General features: G+C 42.1%; 1 protein-coding gene across 3 annotated transcripts in view; it reads left to right on the top strand.

Moving 5' to 3' along the window:
* Window positions 1-16,663, top strand: part of FNIP2 (folliculin interacting protein 2) — a 1,139,819-nt gene that overhangs the window by 971,546 nt on the left and 151,610 nt on the right. For all 3 annotated transcript variants that reach the window (XM_044062054.1, XM_044062052.1, XM_044062053.1), the window contains one exon: window positions 16,211-16,411. In XM_044062054.1, the coding sequence (XP_043917989.1) occupies window positions 16,211-16,411 (201 nt within the window). The remainder of the gene's footprint in view (window positions 1-16,210; window positions 16,412-16,663) is intronic.

Below are 16,663 nucleotides of genomic sequence, written 5' to 3' on the forward strand. Positions count from 1 at the left end.
TTGGATGTTTCTTCAGTGGACTAAACTGGCAAGAAATCTGAACACACTTTAAAACTGAGAGGAAGAAGAGAGTCCCAGGTAGGCTTGATTAAAAAAAAAAAAAAAAAAGTTGGAGGTCATGTACCTCTGCCACCATGGGCATCTAAGCCATGAATTAAACACTTTTTAAACATTTAACACTTGTCCTACAGCTAGGGGAACATTCTGAAGTAGAGTGAAGGCATTGTTCATTTGAAGGAAAAGGTTGTGCTGGTTTTCAGAAGAGCAGGAGAGGTGAGCAAGCAGTCGTGTAAGTGTGGCTGTGTACAGAGTGTCATTTCCATGGTAGTGGAACGAGGAGCAATGATCAGGAGGCATGCATGGCTTAAGATACAGAAGTTACCAGGTTGTGAAAGTACAGTTATTGAGTGCACCCTTAGCCAAAGATAATTCTATTTGCTTTTTTTCTCAGTTTTTCAAGGTACTTGAGGAGAAAGAGAAAATCAATTACAGTAGACTCTCTTATCCGGTCTCGCTGGGACCAGACCTTTGGTTGGATAAATGTATGGCTGGTTAATCAGAAAAAGCATACAAAAATAACATTTATAGGTTATAAATCAGCTAGAATACTAGGATTTATGTTAGTATGCATTTTTCTAATGAATATGAAGTCTAAAACTCAAACGTCTGTCATTATTTAGCCCAGAGGAGGTAGACGTGGTGGTGTTCTCTGTTATCTTTTGCTAGGGCTATGGCAGAAATTTGATGGCTGGTTAAAGAGGATGTTGGATAAGAGGGTGTCTTCTAAAGTCAGTCTAAACAGATCTTGCAACCTCCATTGCCTAGTTGTTACAGGAAGTACCTCACTAAGTATTTTTTTTTTGTAGAAAACTAACTTGGCCAGTATAAATGAAAAGGCAATACATTTAAAAGAAACAAGGGGCCAAACCAACCAGTGTAGAAATTAGGGAGTGAGCCCTCTTCTACCAGTATTGGAGCGTCCCAGCAGAGAATCTACCTGCGTCATTGAGGTGGAGTCATCTACTTTTGGTAGAAATGGTTCCTTCTCACTTCAGATGGATATCTAAGGGAAATTGTAGCAAACTATATCCTGGTTTAGCAGCTACCTCTCAGGCCGGCACCAATCTGTCAAATGGCTATCTGCTGTCTCCCCCTTTCTCCCCATCAAAACTGGTGTCCCACAAGGTTCCATCCTTGGACCTCTCCTCTTTAACATCTTTACCAATGAGCTCCACAAATCCTGTCCCCCAGTCATCCCTCATACAGTACACAGACGACTCTACCATCATATCCATAGTTAACCCAACTGATCTTCTAACCCTCACACAAACATCATTCAACCTCACAGAAACCTGGTTAACAAGACACCATCTCATACTCAACCCCCCAAAAAAACAACACTTCTTTCTCTTCCAAAATCACTTTACCCTCTTAAATCTTCTTTCACCATCTCTTCTCTCAACAACACTGTGATAGTTCCAGAAAACCATACTAAGTTTCTCTGAGTAATCATAGATGACCAGCTGAAATTCGACCTTCACATTCATCAATGCATTAACAAAACCCATCAAAAGCTTGGCCTCGTATACAGAAACAAAAAAATTCCTCACCCCAGAATCTAGAATAACACTAGCCAATGCCTACCTCCTTCCCAACCTCGTCTATAGCTCTCATTTTTTACTAACCTAAAGTCTACTCTACCCTTTTCTCCAGGCTTGAATCCACCTATAACAAAATGGCCAGATTTGCCTCCAATTTCCCAGCCAAAACTCACCTCTATCTGGCCTTCAAGTCATTTAACTGGCTTAAATTTTTTAATCACCTTAAACTTACCCAGCTACTCATAATCCACTCCATTATCAATAAACCCTCCTCCTGCTCAAGTATTTCCTCCGTAGTCTCACTATATACTCCCACCCGACCTCTTAGGAGCTCTGACCAATGCCTGCTTCAACACCACAAACCCAACAAATCTGCTGGATAGAACTTATACAGCTACTCTCCTGCCCGCCTTTGGAGCAAGCTTCCCTTGACTCTAAGCAGCATACCCCAGATCCACAATTTTAAGAATTCACTCAAACAATACCTAATCCACCACAAGACATGCCCCTGTAATCTTCCCCCCTGAACCTTGTCCCAAGCAGCTTTCGTAGAAAGTGTTTTATGGCTTCTTTTTTAAAGTGTCATACTATTCTTACGTGTTTTCTAAAGAGTCACTCTATAAATTTACCTTTGTTGCATCACTGTATCAAATGTGATTTAATTGTATGTACTGTGTCAAATGTGATTTACCTATAATTGTATGCACTTCCTAGCAATATTATAGTTTATATATTTGGAGCGTTTCTCCTTGGGTCTCCCCTGAAAATGGCCCTCTGGCTCAGTTGGACCAACCCGGTTACCAAATCTCAAATAAATAAATGGTTACTTTGTAGAATTTGCCTAGCTATTTATCATAAGGATTGCTGCTGCATCTTATTTGTTAGATATGGACCTTAGCCATGCATAGACATTAAGTCTTTCATACAGTTTTCAGGAGCAGTTGGGCATCCCTAGACAAGAGACAGAGTTGCCTCCTACACTAAGTATATCAACTGGGAAACTGAGCTGTGTCAAGAGGGATTAACCTGCACAATCTTTCTTTTTGCTGCAAGAGTGAAGGCTTTCCTATCTTGCTTTGAGTCCATCAGTTTTCACAAGCCAAAGGCTGAAGAGCAATAAATATACTCTTTTAGCATTTGTCTTTTCTTGTGATTTTCTTCTTGAATCTGTTTACCTGTTGTTCAACTAAAATGATTCTTTTTACTGTTTCACTGTCCAGTGACATTCCCTGGAAGACATCACCAGCAAGTGTTAGCCCCCCCCCCCCCCCAAGGGGGCTAACATTTGTAGTGATTATTTTGTCTTGAGAAGGAACATGATTTAATTAGCTATAAACACACAAAACCTTAAAAGTAAAAGTCACTGTTTAGATGAGTTACGTGTCTTAAAGCTTTAGTATAGCTGTAAAGTTAATATTGGGACAAGGGCCATTCTGACAGTCACCAGAAGACCATTTTAGTTCTAAACACAGGAGAGTAAAATGAGTAAAGAATCCCCCGGAGAGGACACACACTTGTATGATGGAAAAACTGAGAAGGGTCTTAGTGAGAGATATTTTTTTTGGGGGGGGGGTGTGAGTAAATATCTGTAAAGACCCCAACAGTCCCACTTAGGTCCTTGAATTCTGGTCCTGGAGAAGCTTAGATCTGTCCATCCCTGGCCTTAGGTCCCTGCTCAGATTGTTACCTTGCTTTTATTAACTCCTTTGGTGGAAGACAGTAGAATACTTCTTCCATTTGAAAGGTAGGCCTCAGACCATTTAGGGAGTGTGCCATAGCTGAATTCTGGTTTCCATGCTCCAGTGGGAAGTGCCTTGTCTTCCTTGGGAAGATGCTTGATAGTCTTGTTACCAGCAAAGTCCTGGCTTGGAGATTCCTACCATTTTGATCCCATCAAATGAAGCATTTGCTTCTATTTTTAAGCTTACGGTGGTGGTGCTGCGGTAGCGTTGTCGCCTCATAGCAAGACGTTGTCCCGTTCGATTCTCAGCTAGAGTGTCTTCTGTGCGGAGGCATACATGAATGGGGCGTGCCTTCGTTGAAGGTTGTGCATCAGGGCTGGTAACCCGGCACATAGAAATCCACTACCAATCATTAGCAGACCGGAGTTCCGCTGTGGCGACCCCTAACCGGGAAAAGCTGAAAGACGCAAACAAATTGTGATTACTGCACTTTCACCCCTGCTTATGTCCAGTCCCAAATGTAAGCTATACTGATACCTGCTTTGTGTTTAGTTTGATTTTTAAGAGGATTAGAGAAAAGTATGAGACAGCAAAAAGCTGCACAATCACTGGCGTATATCCTCTTTACTCGCCATCTTGCTGATTACAACAGGAAAAAAGGACACCTCTCCATACTTTACTGAATTCAGATCTGGGAAAGGAGGATGTGACTTGCACAGACAATATCATTTCTGCCACAGGGTGTAATGCCAGTTACAATAAAAACAGTTCTTTAAGTTGTCTTACAAAAGTTATCTGTTTTGGGGAAATTATTACCCAGTTGAGGAGACATTTTAGATGATACAGCAAAACATCTTGAAATGGAGTCTGTGGCTTAAGAAGTTTTTGTTTCTTCTGAAAGGGAAAGCTTCATTAAATTATCTCAGCCTATTGCCAGGGTAAGAAAGCAGATGTGTCTGCAATACTGGAAATGCCTATTCTAGGCATCTGTCAATGGAACAGTATTTGTTAGGCATACACGGTTAAGAATTCATCTTTTACCAACTTTTGAATGCCCCTTTAGACAGAGAATAGTTCTTAGGTTCTCCCTTGCAACAGATGTTTATGAAATTGCAAAATCATGCTATCTAAGGAAATTTCTATCTTGCTATACCTAGAATCTACCCGAGTAATCCGTCCCCATTTTGTGGAAGACAGACAAAGCTAGACCAAGACAGATGGGGGGAGGCAGTAGGAAAAAAAATGGAAATTAAAAAAGGGGATTAGTCCAATCAATGAGGCCAGGGGTATGTATCCCTGTCAGCTTGCAGTGGTACCTCCTGGCTGTGACTGCCTCATCTCACTCTGTCCTCTCTACCCTCTGGAGTCCTTCTTGTTGGGAAAATCTATTTTGGGGACAACTGATTTCCCCTGGTCATGTCTGTGGCACAAAACCAGCTCACCTGGGATTAACGAGTGGTTCAGGTGCTGCAGGAGCTAACCAGGGAAGGGGAAAAGAGGGAGGTTAGTAGCCACTGCTGAATTTACCGATGGGGTCAGCCCAGATCAGTCCAGTCCGTAGTTGTGATAATTCTTGATAGAAGTTGGGAAGTTTGTACCAGGAGCCAGAACTGAGCCACTCAGTGCATAAATGTGAGTGCCTATATATCAAGTTCTTGGCATTGTAGTTTAGCCATCATGGGAGAGGGGTTAGACAGATTACAAAAAAAAACCCTCTGGTGTTCCTCCAAGGTTAATGCTATACCTGGAGTTAATTAGTCTCTATCTTGACCAACTTTAGTAGAAATGTCTCCTTTTACTGGACATTTCCTCTCAGAAACAGGAGTGGTCCTGTTATGGGATGTCAGGCCAGATATTTTGGCTTGGGGAGGGAGGGGTATCTCAGGAATTTAGCTGATGGCCTGAATGTTACTGGCTGAGGTTGGGATAGTAGCAAAAAGCTTTAGAAAAAATGGTGCATCCTGATCTCAAACAAGCAAGTACAGAAAATGACTTCAGACTCTACTATATGGTTTATACCATTTCTGGACATGCTGTCTCTGCCCCCGCCAAAAAAAAAAAAAAAACAGTTGCATTTGTTTGATAGTACTCCTGCAAATCCTGAAATGCATAGCCTCAGAGGTACTACTAACACCAGAGAAAGGAAGAGGTTTTTACTCAAGGATCTTTCTATTACCCATTAAACAGTCTCTTTGGAAACCCATCCTAAACCTCTCCAGCCTGAAAAGTTTGGTGGCCATCAAAAAACTTCAAAATAGTAACTCTGCATTACCTGCCCCCCCCCCCCTTCTTTTAAAGGCTGCACTCCTGATTCCTTTGGATGTGAGGGATGCCTAGGAGACACCAGTTCAAACTTTACTCTGGGAGTCTCATATTCTCAGCTTAAAAAAGAGCACACACTGCAGCAGTATAATCCTGCTCCAAGATCAGGATGTTTGATTCTCCTCACCGTCCCTGGACATGGGTTGGGGTTAGCCTGGAAGAGGAAGAAACAGGTTTGGTACAAGGAGAGGTCCTAGAGGCAAGCTGATAGCTGTTGGAGTCAGAAAGAGCTTTAGAAAAATTCTATATTTCTCAAATGTTATAGCACCTGTCTGAGCTACTTGACCAGGGTCTGGCCTACACCTGTATTAAAGTACATCTATCTTTAGTTTCTGTTGCCTTTTTTTTAACCTTTGGCCCCTTCATTTTTCCCAAACTGACTTACACCTGAGGAACCACAGCAAACAGTTTCTCACCCCCTCCACTAGGATTTAAAATTTGTAACTGATAAACTCTCTTCCTCCTCTCCATCATGCTAGATGTTCTTCTAGTCATATGTTGCAGAATTCATAACATGAGGGAGTCTGCCGCAGGCTGTCCCAAATGTCAGGCCAGTATAAAAGAAGTCTAAAGCTGCTGTTAGGTACATGCAAAGTCACACACAGAAATCCCATCCAATGTTGGGTATAAAGCAGATGTTAGTAAGTACCATCCTCAGAACTTTCTGCCACCATTCTGACTCCATCTCCGATCATTTGTTCAACAGTGAAGTTGCAGATTCCAAGTCAGATAAGTGCCCCCGTTGTTGTTTTTCTTTTTTGTGCTTCTGTTGTTTTGCTGAGGTAACATGTCATCTACGAAGGGCAAGTGTCTGTGTGGAAGGCAAATTCTACATAAGGATTTTTCCATACCTGGACAGCTTCCTTCTCCAGACATTCTTTTAGAGTAAAGTCTCATCTGGAAAGACTAGGATTCACTATAAATTTCCAAAAATCCTTTCTCGTTCCTTCACAAGACTCTTCCTAGGATGCACAATATGGGCAGACAAGATGTCTTCCTTCCCTTCTCATAAAGTCATCTCTGTAACTGCTTTCTTTCAGGCTATCATTCCACTTCAGTCCCTGACAGCCTGGAGTTCCTTTACCTGCTACGCTTCATGGCATCCACTGTTCCCATGTTAGGTGTAGCCAAACTTCAAATGAGGAAACTCCAGTGGTATCTCAGGTCAGTCTGCATGCAACATGCTCATCCACTAGATTTTGTAATTCCTCTCCTTTCCTCCTTTAAAAAAGAATTGCAGTGTTGTATTCAACCAGTTACCTTGAATCCAGAGCTTCCCCTCCAACCTCCCCTTCCATCTCAGGAGTTATTCATGGACACCTCAAAAATGCGATGGGGGGGGGGGCAACCTTTGCCTCTTGTAAGGTTCAAGACATGTGGTCTCCTTCCTGAATGAAGGAACACACAAACAAAGGAGGGTTAGGTCTTATTTTTGACTTTCAAACCTTTCAGCCTCTCTTCCTTCCAGGTCCCCTAAAGTGGTTCACAGATAACACCACAGTTCTTTGGAATGTCAGCAAGCAGGGGTGGATCAAGTCATATTTCCTGTGCATGTTGCCTCTCAAGGTTGGGAGGTGGTAACTCTGTGTCAGCTAACCCTTCAGGCAGTTTACATTCCTTCCAGTCAGAATGTTGTGGCAGGCACGTTGAGCAGGTCCATGACTTAATCCCACAAATGGCTGTTGCACAGGGATGTGTTTTTGCACATTATCCACTGGTGGGGTACTCCTCAAGTGGCCCAAACAAAAATCGTGCTGGTGACTCCCTTTTGTCCAAGAGTGCATTTGTTCCCCCTTCTGCATTTAGCAAGGGGCAGTCATCACAAAATACCTCACAGAGTGGATCTATTCGCACAGGAGAAGGGATCCCTAATACATCCACAAATGTCAAACCTTCATCTGACATTGTGGGTGACAGGGTTTTGATCCCTTTCAGGCACCTATTTTGTGAGGACGTGCTGCAAGTTCTGCAGGAGGCCAGAAAACCCAATACTAGGAAATCCTACATTTCCAAATGGAAGAGGTTTTCCATCTGGTGTCTCTCAAAACCTGCAACCATTGTCTGTGGATATTATGGTGGTTTTGTCTTATCTGTGTGAATTACTGAAGACTGGATTATCATACTGTTCAGAAAAAGCTCATCTCTTGGCCATTTCTGCCTGTCTGCTTATGACCCCTCCTTTGACTTCAGGATTTGAAGTCAAGCTTTTCTTGAAAGGCATCCTTTATATCAGACCACCAAGGAAACCAGTTCTTCCTCCTTGGGATCTAAATTTTGTCTTAGAAAAACTTACATTGCCTCCCTTTGAACCAGCAGTTTCCTCTTCTCTCCAACATTGTACTTGGAGGACGGTGCTTCTTTTGGCTATCACTTCAGGCCCTTGTGGCTTCCTCTCCCTTCACTGTTTTCCACAAGGATAGGGTTTCCCTAATCATTAATCCCTCATTTTTATGCCCATGGTGGTGAATGAGTTGTCACTTAACCAAATCCATTAATTTGCCTACCTCCTTTCCCTCTCAACAGTCTCCTAGTGAGAGGATTTTAGACACATTGGATGTGCATACACAACTCAGATTTTATTGGGATAAAACCAAGTCTGTCAGGAAATCTGATCGCCTCTTCATTTCTTATCATTCCAGAGCTTTGGGCACGCCTGTTTCCAAGCAGACAGTCTGCCATTGGATCTCTAAGGCCATTTCCTTTTTTGTGTGTTTCATGGAAAAAAAACCCCTTGCATCTCCAGTTAAGGCTCATTCTACTAGAGCTGTGTCTTCTTCAGGTGCTTTTTTCAGGGGTCTGGATACTTCCTCAGTCCCAGAAGCAGCTACTTGGTCTTGTGTCCATACTTTCAGAAAACATTACAAGTTGGATGGTATATCTAGATCTAGACCTGGTTTTGCCAGGGCTATTCTTCAGGGGTTTGTAGAGGGTGCTTCTGCCCCTCCTTCCACTCTTTCTTCTACATGAGCTTTGGTATTCTCTCTCATGTAAAGAATACTGCAACATATCAAGAGCAGGACATAGAATAGTTGTGTAAAATCTTACCATAGCCATATGTCATTCTCTTCTGTATGTTGCAGTATTCTATCCCTCCCTCCTTACCCCTGATGCTTGCTTTGATTTCTGGATATGCGTTTTTCTCAGTTTATCTCAGGCTGGTGTTCTTTGTGGGGCATTCAGTTCTGAGGATGGTACATGCCGACATCTGCTTTATACCCAACATCACTTTATGGTCAAAGTTGGATGGGGTCCTATGTGTGACGTTACATGTACCTAACAGTAGCTTTAGAGTTTTGTATACTGGCCAGACGTTCGGGACAGCCTGTGACAGAGACTCCCTCATATTATGAATATTGCATCATATAGAAGAGAAGGACATCTATAGCTACGGTAAGATTTTACACAACTATTCTTTCTGCAGCTCTCGGATTATTATCCCATAATTCTTTTTTTTTTTTCTTTCTTTCTTTCTTTTGTTTCCTTAATAGCCATCACTTTAGCTAGAAGGATCTCTGAACTATAGGACTTTATGTAAAAAGCCTTAAACAGTTTTTCGTAAGTACATAGTCTTGCTGAGATCCAATTTCCCTTTATGGTTAAGGTGATTTTGTTTTTTCCTTTAATTAATTTAGCTTCCTGTTATTCACCCCAAGCTACAAAATAAAGGAGGGGGGATGTACTGCATGTAGTGGTTGTGCACAGACAACACTGATATTATATCAACAGAACCAAATACTTCAGACAATTTGATCTCATTTGCCTCCTCTGGACTGTCTCAAAGTAGTTTGCTAACCACATTATTTTTCTGTGTTAACTGCCATGGAAAGGTGGTTGTTGGATTGGTTAGTGTACAGATACAGCCTTCAAGAACATCTCTGCTCAAAGTACTGCTGATGCTGCAGTTTGGACTTTTAAGTCGAAAAGTAAGGATGGCTTTACTTCAGATCTATTGAAGGAGATGCTGAAGGCCCAGGTCTGGGGTCAGGTACCTCTTTACTCTTTGGTAGTCTCATTTATCTGTGAATGTACTGCAGCAATGATAGTTAATGGCAAACATAGTACAGTTGTCTGAGGTTATTCAAGCTAACCTTAGATGTTGTAACAGCAGGATACTTGCTGCAGTAGGACCTCCCAACACCTTTCTAACCAGCATTGTGGATGGGTTATGTAGTCTGCTTTTTTTTTTTTTTTTTTTTTTTTAAGGACAGGCTGCTTTCCAGTAACCACATATGTTCATATAGAGTGCTTTGTGTGGTCGGTGGTCTTCATCTGTTTGGTACATTATTTTGGAAAAGTGTGTCTGTCTGTGTGGACTTGGTGTTAGCATAACTTTATGATGGCTTATTTCTGTTTTTTATCTTTTGCCTGTTTCTTAGGGTTTTAGTATTTTAGGATTTTCTGTTGCTCCTTTCTGGTAAGGGAGGTTAGGAGATGCAGGCAGATTTCTTGGTGATTGTCCTCCCAACAAAGAGCTGTAGTTAGTGTTTGCAAGCTTAGCTGCTAGTCAGTTGTGATCGCTACTCTAGTATGTGATCACAAATATGTGATATTTTTTCCTTTTTGTTTTAAGGGTGAAAACTCTGGTATCTAGGAGAATACACCTGTATCTGAGATTCAACAGTCTTAGTATATCCAAGTATCATGAAATGCTTTAACAGTGAAACATCGGCTACTGTTTTTACTGTTTGTTCTTAAATATTACCTGCACTTGTTTTCCACTAAAATATTGCCTAGTTAGCATAGACTAGATCAAGACTTGATGAATTTAGCCTGTTTTTCATACACTTGAACTCAAATCCAGCCATCATACATTAAGAAGTGCTTCCCTGCATCCTTGTGGCAGAAGAGTATAGGTATAGCCTTCTCTGAGCTAGGGATTGCTGGAGGAAGGATCAATGTGTGATTTCCTATTGGCAGACTAGTTTAAAACTGTTTAATTTTGCCTGTATTGTAAGAGTAGTGGGGGTTATAGATGCCTTGTATGGATGCAAATGCCTAGAAACGATTTTTCCCTAAACACCAGTCAGTGAAACCCTCCCAGGTTCCCTGCTGCTCTGTGGGCAACTCAGCTGAACAGCTGCACCCCACTTTTCATACCTGATCTTTAATAGAATAAGTCTTGTTAATCCCAGCGCAATAGGTAATCTAATTTGCCCTCTCACAAATTAGTATTTAAGAATTCTCTGCGACTGTGGACAGTTTCCCATCATTTCTCTAGCTAGCCTGATTGGCATGGGCATCCTGAGGCAATGTAGCAATTGCCTCATGTATACTGACAACCACTTGCTCCTAAAGCAAATAAGTCCAGTATGTGAGAGATATAACTATACCATAAAACTAGAATCAGTCCTCTCATATAACAATAAACAAGACATCAAACAGGTTGTCAGAAAACGCACACAAACCTCTCCACTTACACAAGATAAGGTCAAGACACACAAACCCACATACGTGGAGATACTCACTAAGTGCCTACCAAAAGACTAGAGACCTCCTGAGCACAAACAACTTACATGTACTGGTACATGAACAGAATCCACCACTACACATAACACACACACTGTCTCTACAATTAAGCCCCCAAGGCAAAACACCTCAAAACCTAATGTCCTAGTCATAGGTGACTCAATTATGAGCCACACACATGTCCCCCTCACCAGGTTGGACAAGGATAAGGTCATGGTCATCTGCCTGTCAAGTGTCAGAATCCATCAAATTATGCACGCAGTCAAGTTACTCAGCAACAATTACAGTTGACTCTGTCGTAGTACATTTTGGAGTGAATGACTTGAGACATACCTGTCTGGACTATATGAAGAGAGACATGATTGAACTCTCAGATTATTCCCTAGCCCTAAGCAGCATTCTGCCCTCACCTAGGATGATGCCACAATACAGACAAAAAAAAGATTGATTTCAATAATTGGATTAGCTTCTGGTGTCACTTCAGGGGGATCCAGCATCTGACAGCCTGGGAAGATATGGTCAACAGACCACGCTACTGTGCCAGATATGGCCTTCACCTGTCTCCTCAAGGCTTTTGGATACTGGCAAAGGCACTTGCCTCCTCACAGTGCCTTTTTTAGGCAATGTCAAAAGAAGAAAACTTCCACTGTAAAGAAATCCACTAGAGACAAACTTAAGGTCATGCTGCTTAATGTTAGGAGCTTAAACAGTAAACTGCAGTCCCTGGAAGTATTCCTCACCTTGGAAGATGTTGACGTCTGTGCAGTCACTGAGATTTGGCTCAAGCCACAAACAGCGCTCCAGCCCCACAATGCCTTTCACACATTCAGACCTCAAAACAGGCATGAAAGAACCTAAGGTGGAGTGTATCCATCTTCATTAAATTCAAATACTACTAGCTACTCCATGTCCACATAACGATAGGCAAAATATCCTACCACATCATTGCTAGCTACAGGCTCCAACCATGAACCAGGAGAAGCACACCTCCTTTCCTGGACTCGCTAGAGTCGCTCAGTATACATCCAAACACCTTGGTCATGGGAGATTTCAACTATCCTTCCATTGATTGGGAGACTTACACTAGCACGAACACAATCGATCTGAGGTTCCTGGATTTTGTTAATTCAGGTGTCCTAGAACAGTTTGTCTGCACCCCCACAAGGGGCTCAAATGTCCTAGACCTTGTTCTCATCAACAAGAAGAGGTCACTGCACTACCCCCTGTGGTGTTGCCCCACTTGGTAAGGTTAGACCATAAATCAGTCTCATTTGAAGTAAAGACCAGACCTGCCATCCCCACAGGAGCAAATAAAACTGAAATATTTCTCCAAAGCAAACTATAGCCTACTAAGTGATGGCATAAAACGTTTCAAAGCCCCTACTAACACGGCCAACAATGACTCTTATGCAGAAGAGTACACGCATACCCATTATAGGCACATAAATGTATTGACTCATTTGTACCTGACAGGACTGAAACCAGGTCCTCCTGAAAAAAAAATCCACTCTCGTGGACTTTAAGTATAAATAAGTTATATAACAAAAAAAAAAGAAGCTGTTAACTAAGAACAAGAGGGAACTTATTCAACAGAGGAAGAAAACCTTCCACAGCTTGAACAAGTAAATCAGATATCTTGTAAAGTCCTATAAGGCTAGTTATGAGACTGAGTTAGCATCCCTAGTTAAAGACAGCCATAAGACACTCTTAGCTACATCCGGAGCCTAAAAGAGAATGCCCAGCTGTATGCCAAGCTTATAGTAGATGTTAACACCCACACTGAACCTGAGGAAATTGCCAGCCTGCTAACTTGACAAATTTGGCTATAACTTCACCCCTATGTCCCCACCAGCTGTACCCCCAAAGTATTCCTGACACCAGTCCTATACCTAATATCTCTAAAGAGCAGGTCATATTTCTGCTCTCCAAGCCCAAAAACATGGCCTGTATGGGACCAGATGACATCCCAGGTTGCTTACTATTCAGTCTAAAACAAGACCTAGTGGAACCACTCGGTACTCTTTAAGCATAGCCTGAGCACTGGCTTGGTTTTGGCAGAGTGGAGACCAGCAACAGTAATCCCCTTGCCCAAAGGGGGTCCATCAACATACCCTGGAAACTATTGACCCATAAGCCCTAACCAGCCTTGCCTGCAAGGCTATGGCATGAATCATCATGGACCTTATCAACAAGGACGCAGACAACCTTCAAACTCTTGACCCGACCTAGGTTTGGTTTCGTCAAGGGTAGATCTTGCTTATTAAACCTGGTGGACTTCTTTGAGAATGTCATCAAAGCCCTGGACGAGGGCAAAGCAGTATGTACTGCTATCTTGATTTAGCCAAGGCTTTTGACACAATCCACCACTGAGGGATCATGGAGAAACTCTTCCAACTGGAGATTAACCCATATGTCACTAGATGGGTAGCCAACTGGCTCAATGACGGAACGCACACTGTCAAAGTTGGGGAGTCAACTTCCACCAGTAGACCAGTTACCAGTGGGGTACCACAAGGATCTGTGCTGGACCCTCTACTGTTTGGAATGTATTTCTCTGAGGTCCAGGTGAAAATAGATGGCCTGTGGCTTACCAAGTTTGCAGATGACTGCCGGCTTGGTGCAGTCATTGAGTCCTCCAACAATGTAAACATATGATTGGTGCCAAAGTCATGCACTGAAACTAAATGCAAAAAAAAAATGCCTCATTATTCCCTTTGGCAAAGAAGTAGCCCCTGCTTGTTGTGATATAGATAACCCTCTAAGTTCAAACCCAGTGGTGTGTGACTTGAGAACGCATGTTGATAGCAATCAAAACTTCAATCGCCATGTGTCCATAGTGGTAAGGAAAGCCTTCAGCATTACACATCTCATAAATAAAGGCATCGCATCCAAGACTAAGGAAGTTATAACTCCCTGTACTCGACCCTTATCACACCACTTAAGTACAACGCTCCCCTCTGTATGTATTTCACTAGACACCTGCAACAACTGGAGAGACCACAGAGGTTTCTAACCAAGAGAATTCAGGGCCTCCAAAACGTGACTTACATGAAAACACTGTCACTGTACTCTCTATCATACATGCTGTTGAGAGGAGACCTGTACTTGGCCTACAGAGCAGTCTGTGACTCTGCCTTAATGGAAATGCTGCACATCTGCAAATCACATGGGACAAGAGTCACTCACTCCAGGGATCTCAACCTAGCCTGTGACATTAACAAAACATGTTGGAAAGACTGGTACATCTCCAGAGATTGCCACTCCTCTGGAATAAGCTCCCACTTCACATGAAGCAGTCCTCCTCAATAACCCTATTTAAGCATAACCTTGACAATTGGATGGGTGACTGTAAATCCACCCCAGGGGTGGTACTTTTGTCACTCATGGACAGGGGTAGTCTGTGCTGATCATAGAATCTCTCTGCTAATAACAAGCATCTAACTATGGTAGATTAGTATACACTTTTTTGTTACACAGCTGGGCTTGTAAAGGCCCTAGGGCTATTAGCCTAGTAACCTCCTATGAAATGAAATTTACTGATTCACTATCAGTTCGAAACTTGGTAATCATACTCCTGAGTTTTAATCATGGATGTATCAAACTTTAGGCACAGAGCTGAATGTGGTACAGATTACACTTCTGCATCCAATTTTCTACCTGACATCATTGCTTTGCTGGAGGCTGGCATCCACCTCTGGACAGGTTCTGTTAATCCTTGAGGATACTCATTAATGATGCTGCTATTTAAACATTTACAGTTATGGTGACCACCTTCACACAACTGTATGTCATGAACAACAACTGTTATTGCCTGCAGTCTTCACGTAATTTAAATCTGCAACCTCCTTGTACCTTCAGCACCATACAGCTCACTTCATCTGGGGATTTTTGTCAGAATATTTTGTATTTTTTTTCATATTAACACTATATTAGTTATTCTTTTCATATTATGTGTATCGCTCCTGTGTCATAACTGTTGTTAGGTTATCTTGGTGTTTTTCTTCATAATCAAGAGTAAATATATTTTTACCAATAAACCATGTTATAAGAGACAAATCTAGATCTTGTTTGTGGTGTTTTTATTGCTTGCTGATGTACAGAATGGTCTGTAAAGTAATTTTTGTCTTGAGGCAAAGAAGATTTACAAAACCAATTACTATGTGTAGCTGTGATTTTTGTCATATGAAGTGGCAAAATTATACAGCTGTATTTCCTAATAACTCCAGTCACAAGTCATCGCAGACACTTAAGTTTAAAGGAGTGTTTTTTTTTCCTTCTTGTTAAAAAATTGTGCCATGATTGTTGTGGGGAGGGTGTGCATCTGGGTCCCCTAGGAAATCCCGAACGTACAGAATCCGCCCAAAATACCAAGACAAAAAGCCCGAAACCCCACATTACTGAAAGACCAAAAGCGCGAAATTCAAAATCCCGATGTTGGGATTTTGAGTTAGCGCTTCTGGTGTTGCGATTCAGGTAAGTGTGTGTGTGTGTGTGTGTGTGTGTGTGTGTAAGTGTGTGTGTGTGTGTGTGTGTGTGTGTGTGTGTGTGTGTGTGTGTGTGTGTGTGTAAGTGTGTGTGTGTGTGTGTGTGTGTGTGGGTGGGTGTGTGTGTGTGTGTGTGTGTGAGGGACTGTAATGTGTGGGTGTGAGTTTGCCTTGTGTATATGTTTGTGCGATCTCGGAGTTAGAATAATAAAGTTGGGGGGTGTGGGGGGCAGTAGTGTAGGGTGGTTTGTTTGGTTATGGGGGGAGGGTGTGTGTGTGTGTGCTGTATGTATGCATTAGTTTTGCGATTTTGAATTTCATGCTTCCGGTCTTTTGGTAATGTGGGGTTTCGGGCTTTTCGTCTCTGTATTTTGGGCGTTGGGATTCTGTGCGTTCGGGATTTCGTAGTGGACCAGTGTATCTACACCCAATCAACTTGCATAAACCAACTCCAGACTGCAGAGCCTAGGAGAAAGAAGAGAAAAAAAACACCACATAAGTGATCTTTTGAGGAATTGTGGCTGTGATGAGTTTTGCCATGATGAGGCATTAGGTTTCCACGATTATGTTGGCATTTTTGGGCATTTTTTAGTACTTTAAAATTCTGTGTTGTGAGATAAATCATATCCTTTTTAACTTCTGTTCTGTTTTACAGCATCCTGTATTAGATGAGCCAATTGCAGAGTCTGTTTGCATTATTGCGGACACTGACAAATGGAATGTGCAAGTAGCTTCTAGCCAGAGAAGTGTGGTGGACAGTAACAAAATTGGCCAAGACGCACTCATCTCGAGCCTTGTGACCTCCCTACTCCAGTCTCTGCTTCAGCTGTACAAACTCAACCTTTCTCCTGTTTTTGTAAGTAATGACTGTTCTCTGTGTTGAGTACAATACCAGTGCTGCATTGGAGCTTTGAGCCTAGAGAAGACAGATACCATCATGAGTGGGTTTAAGGGGATTGTGTTTCAATTTAAACAGCATTTCATAATTCTAACATTCTAGAAATGTATCCAGAGACTTTTTTCAGCAAAGATGTGTATTAAAGGATTGCACTAGTCACATTGCAAAGATAGAGGTGACTTCATATGGCTTATTCATAACTGGGAAGGA

Source organism: Protopterus annectens, chromosome 2.part1, assembly GCF_019279795.1.
Source record: "Protopterus annectens isolate FY-2018-M chromosome 2.part1, PAN1.0, whole genome shotgun sequence".
Lineage (NCBI taxonomy): Eukaryota > Metazoa > Chordata > Ceratodontiformes > Protopteridae > Protopterus > Protopterus annectens.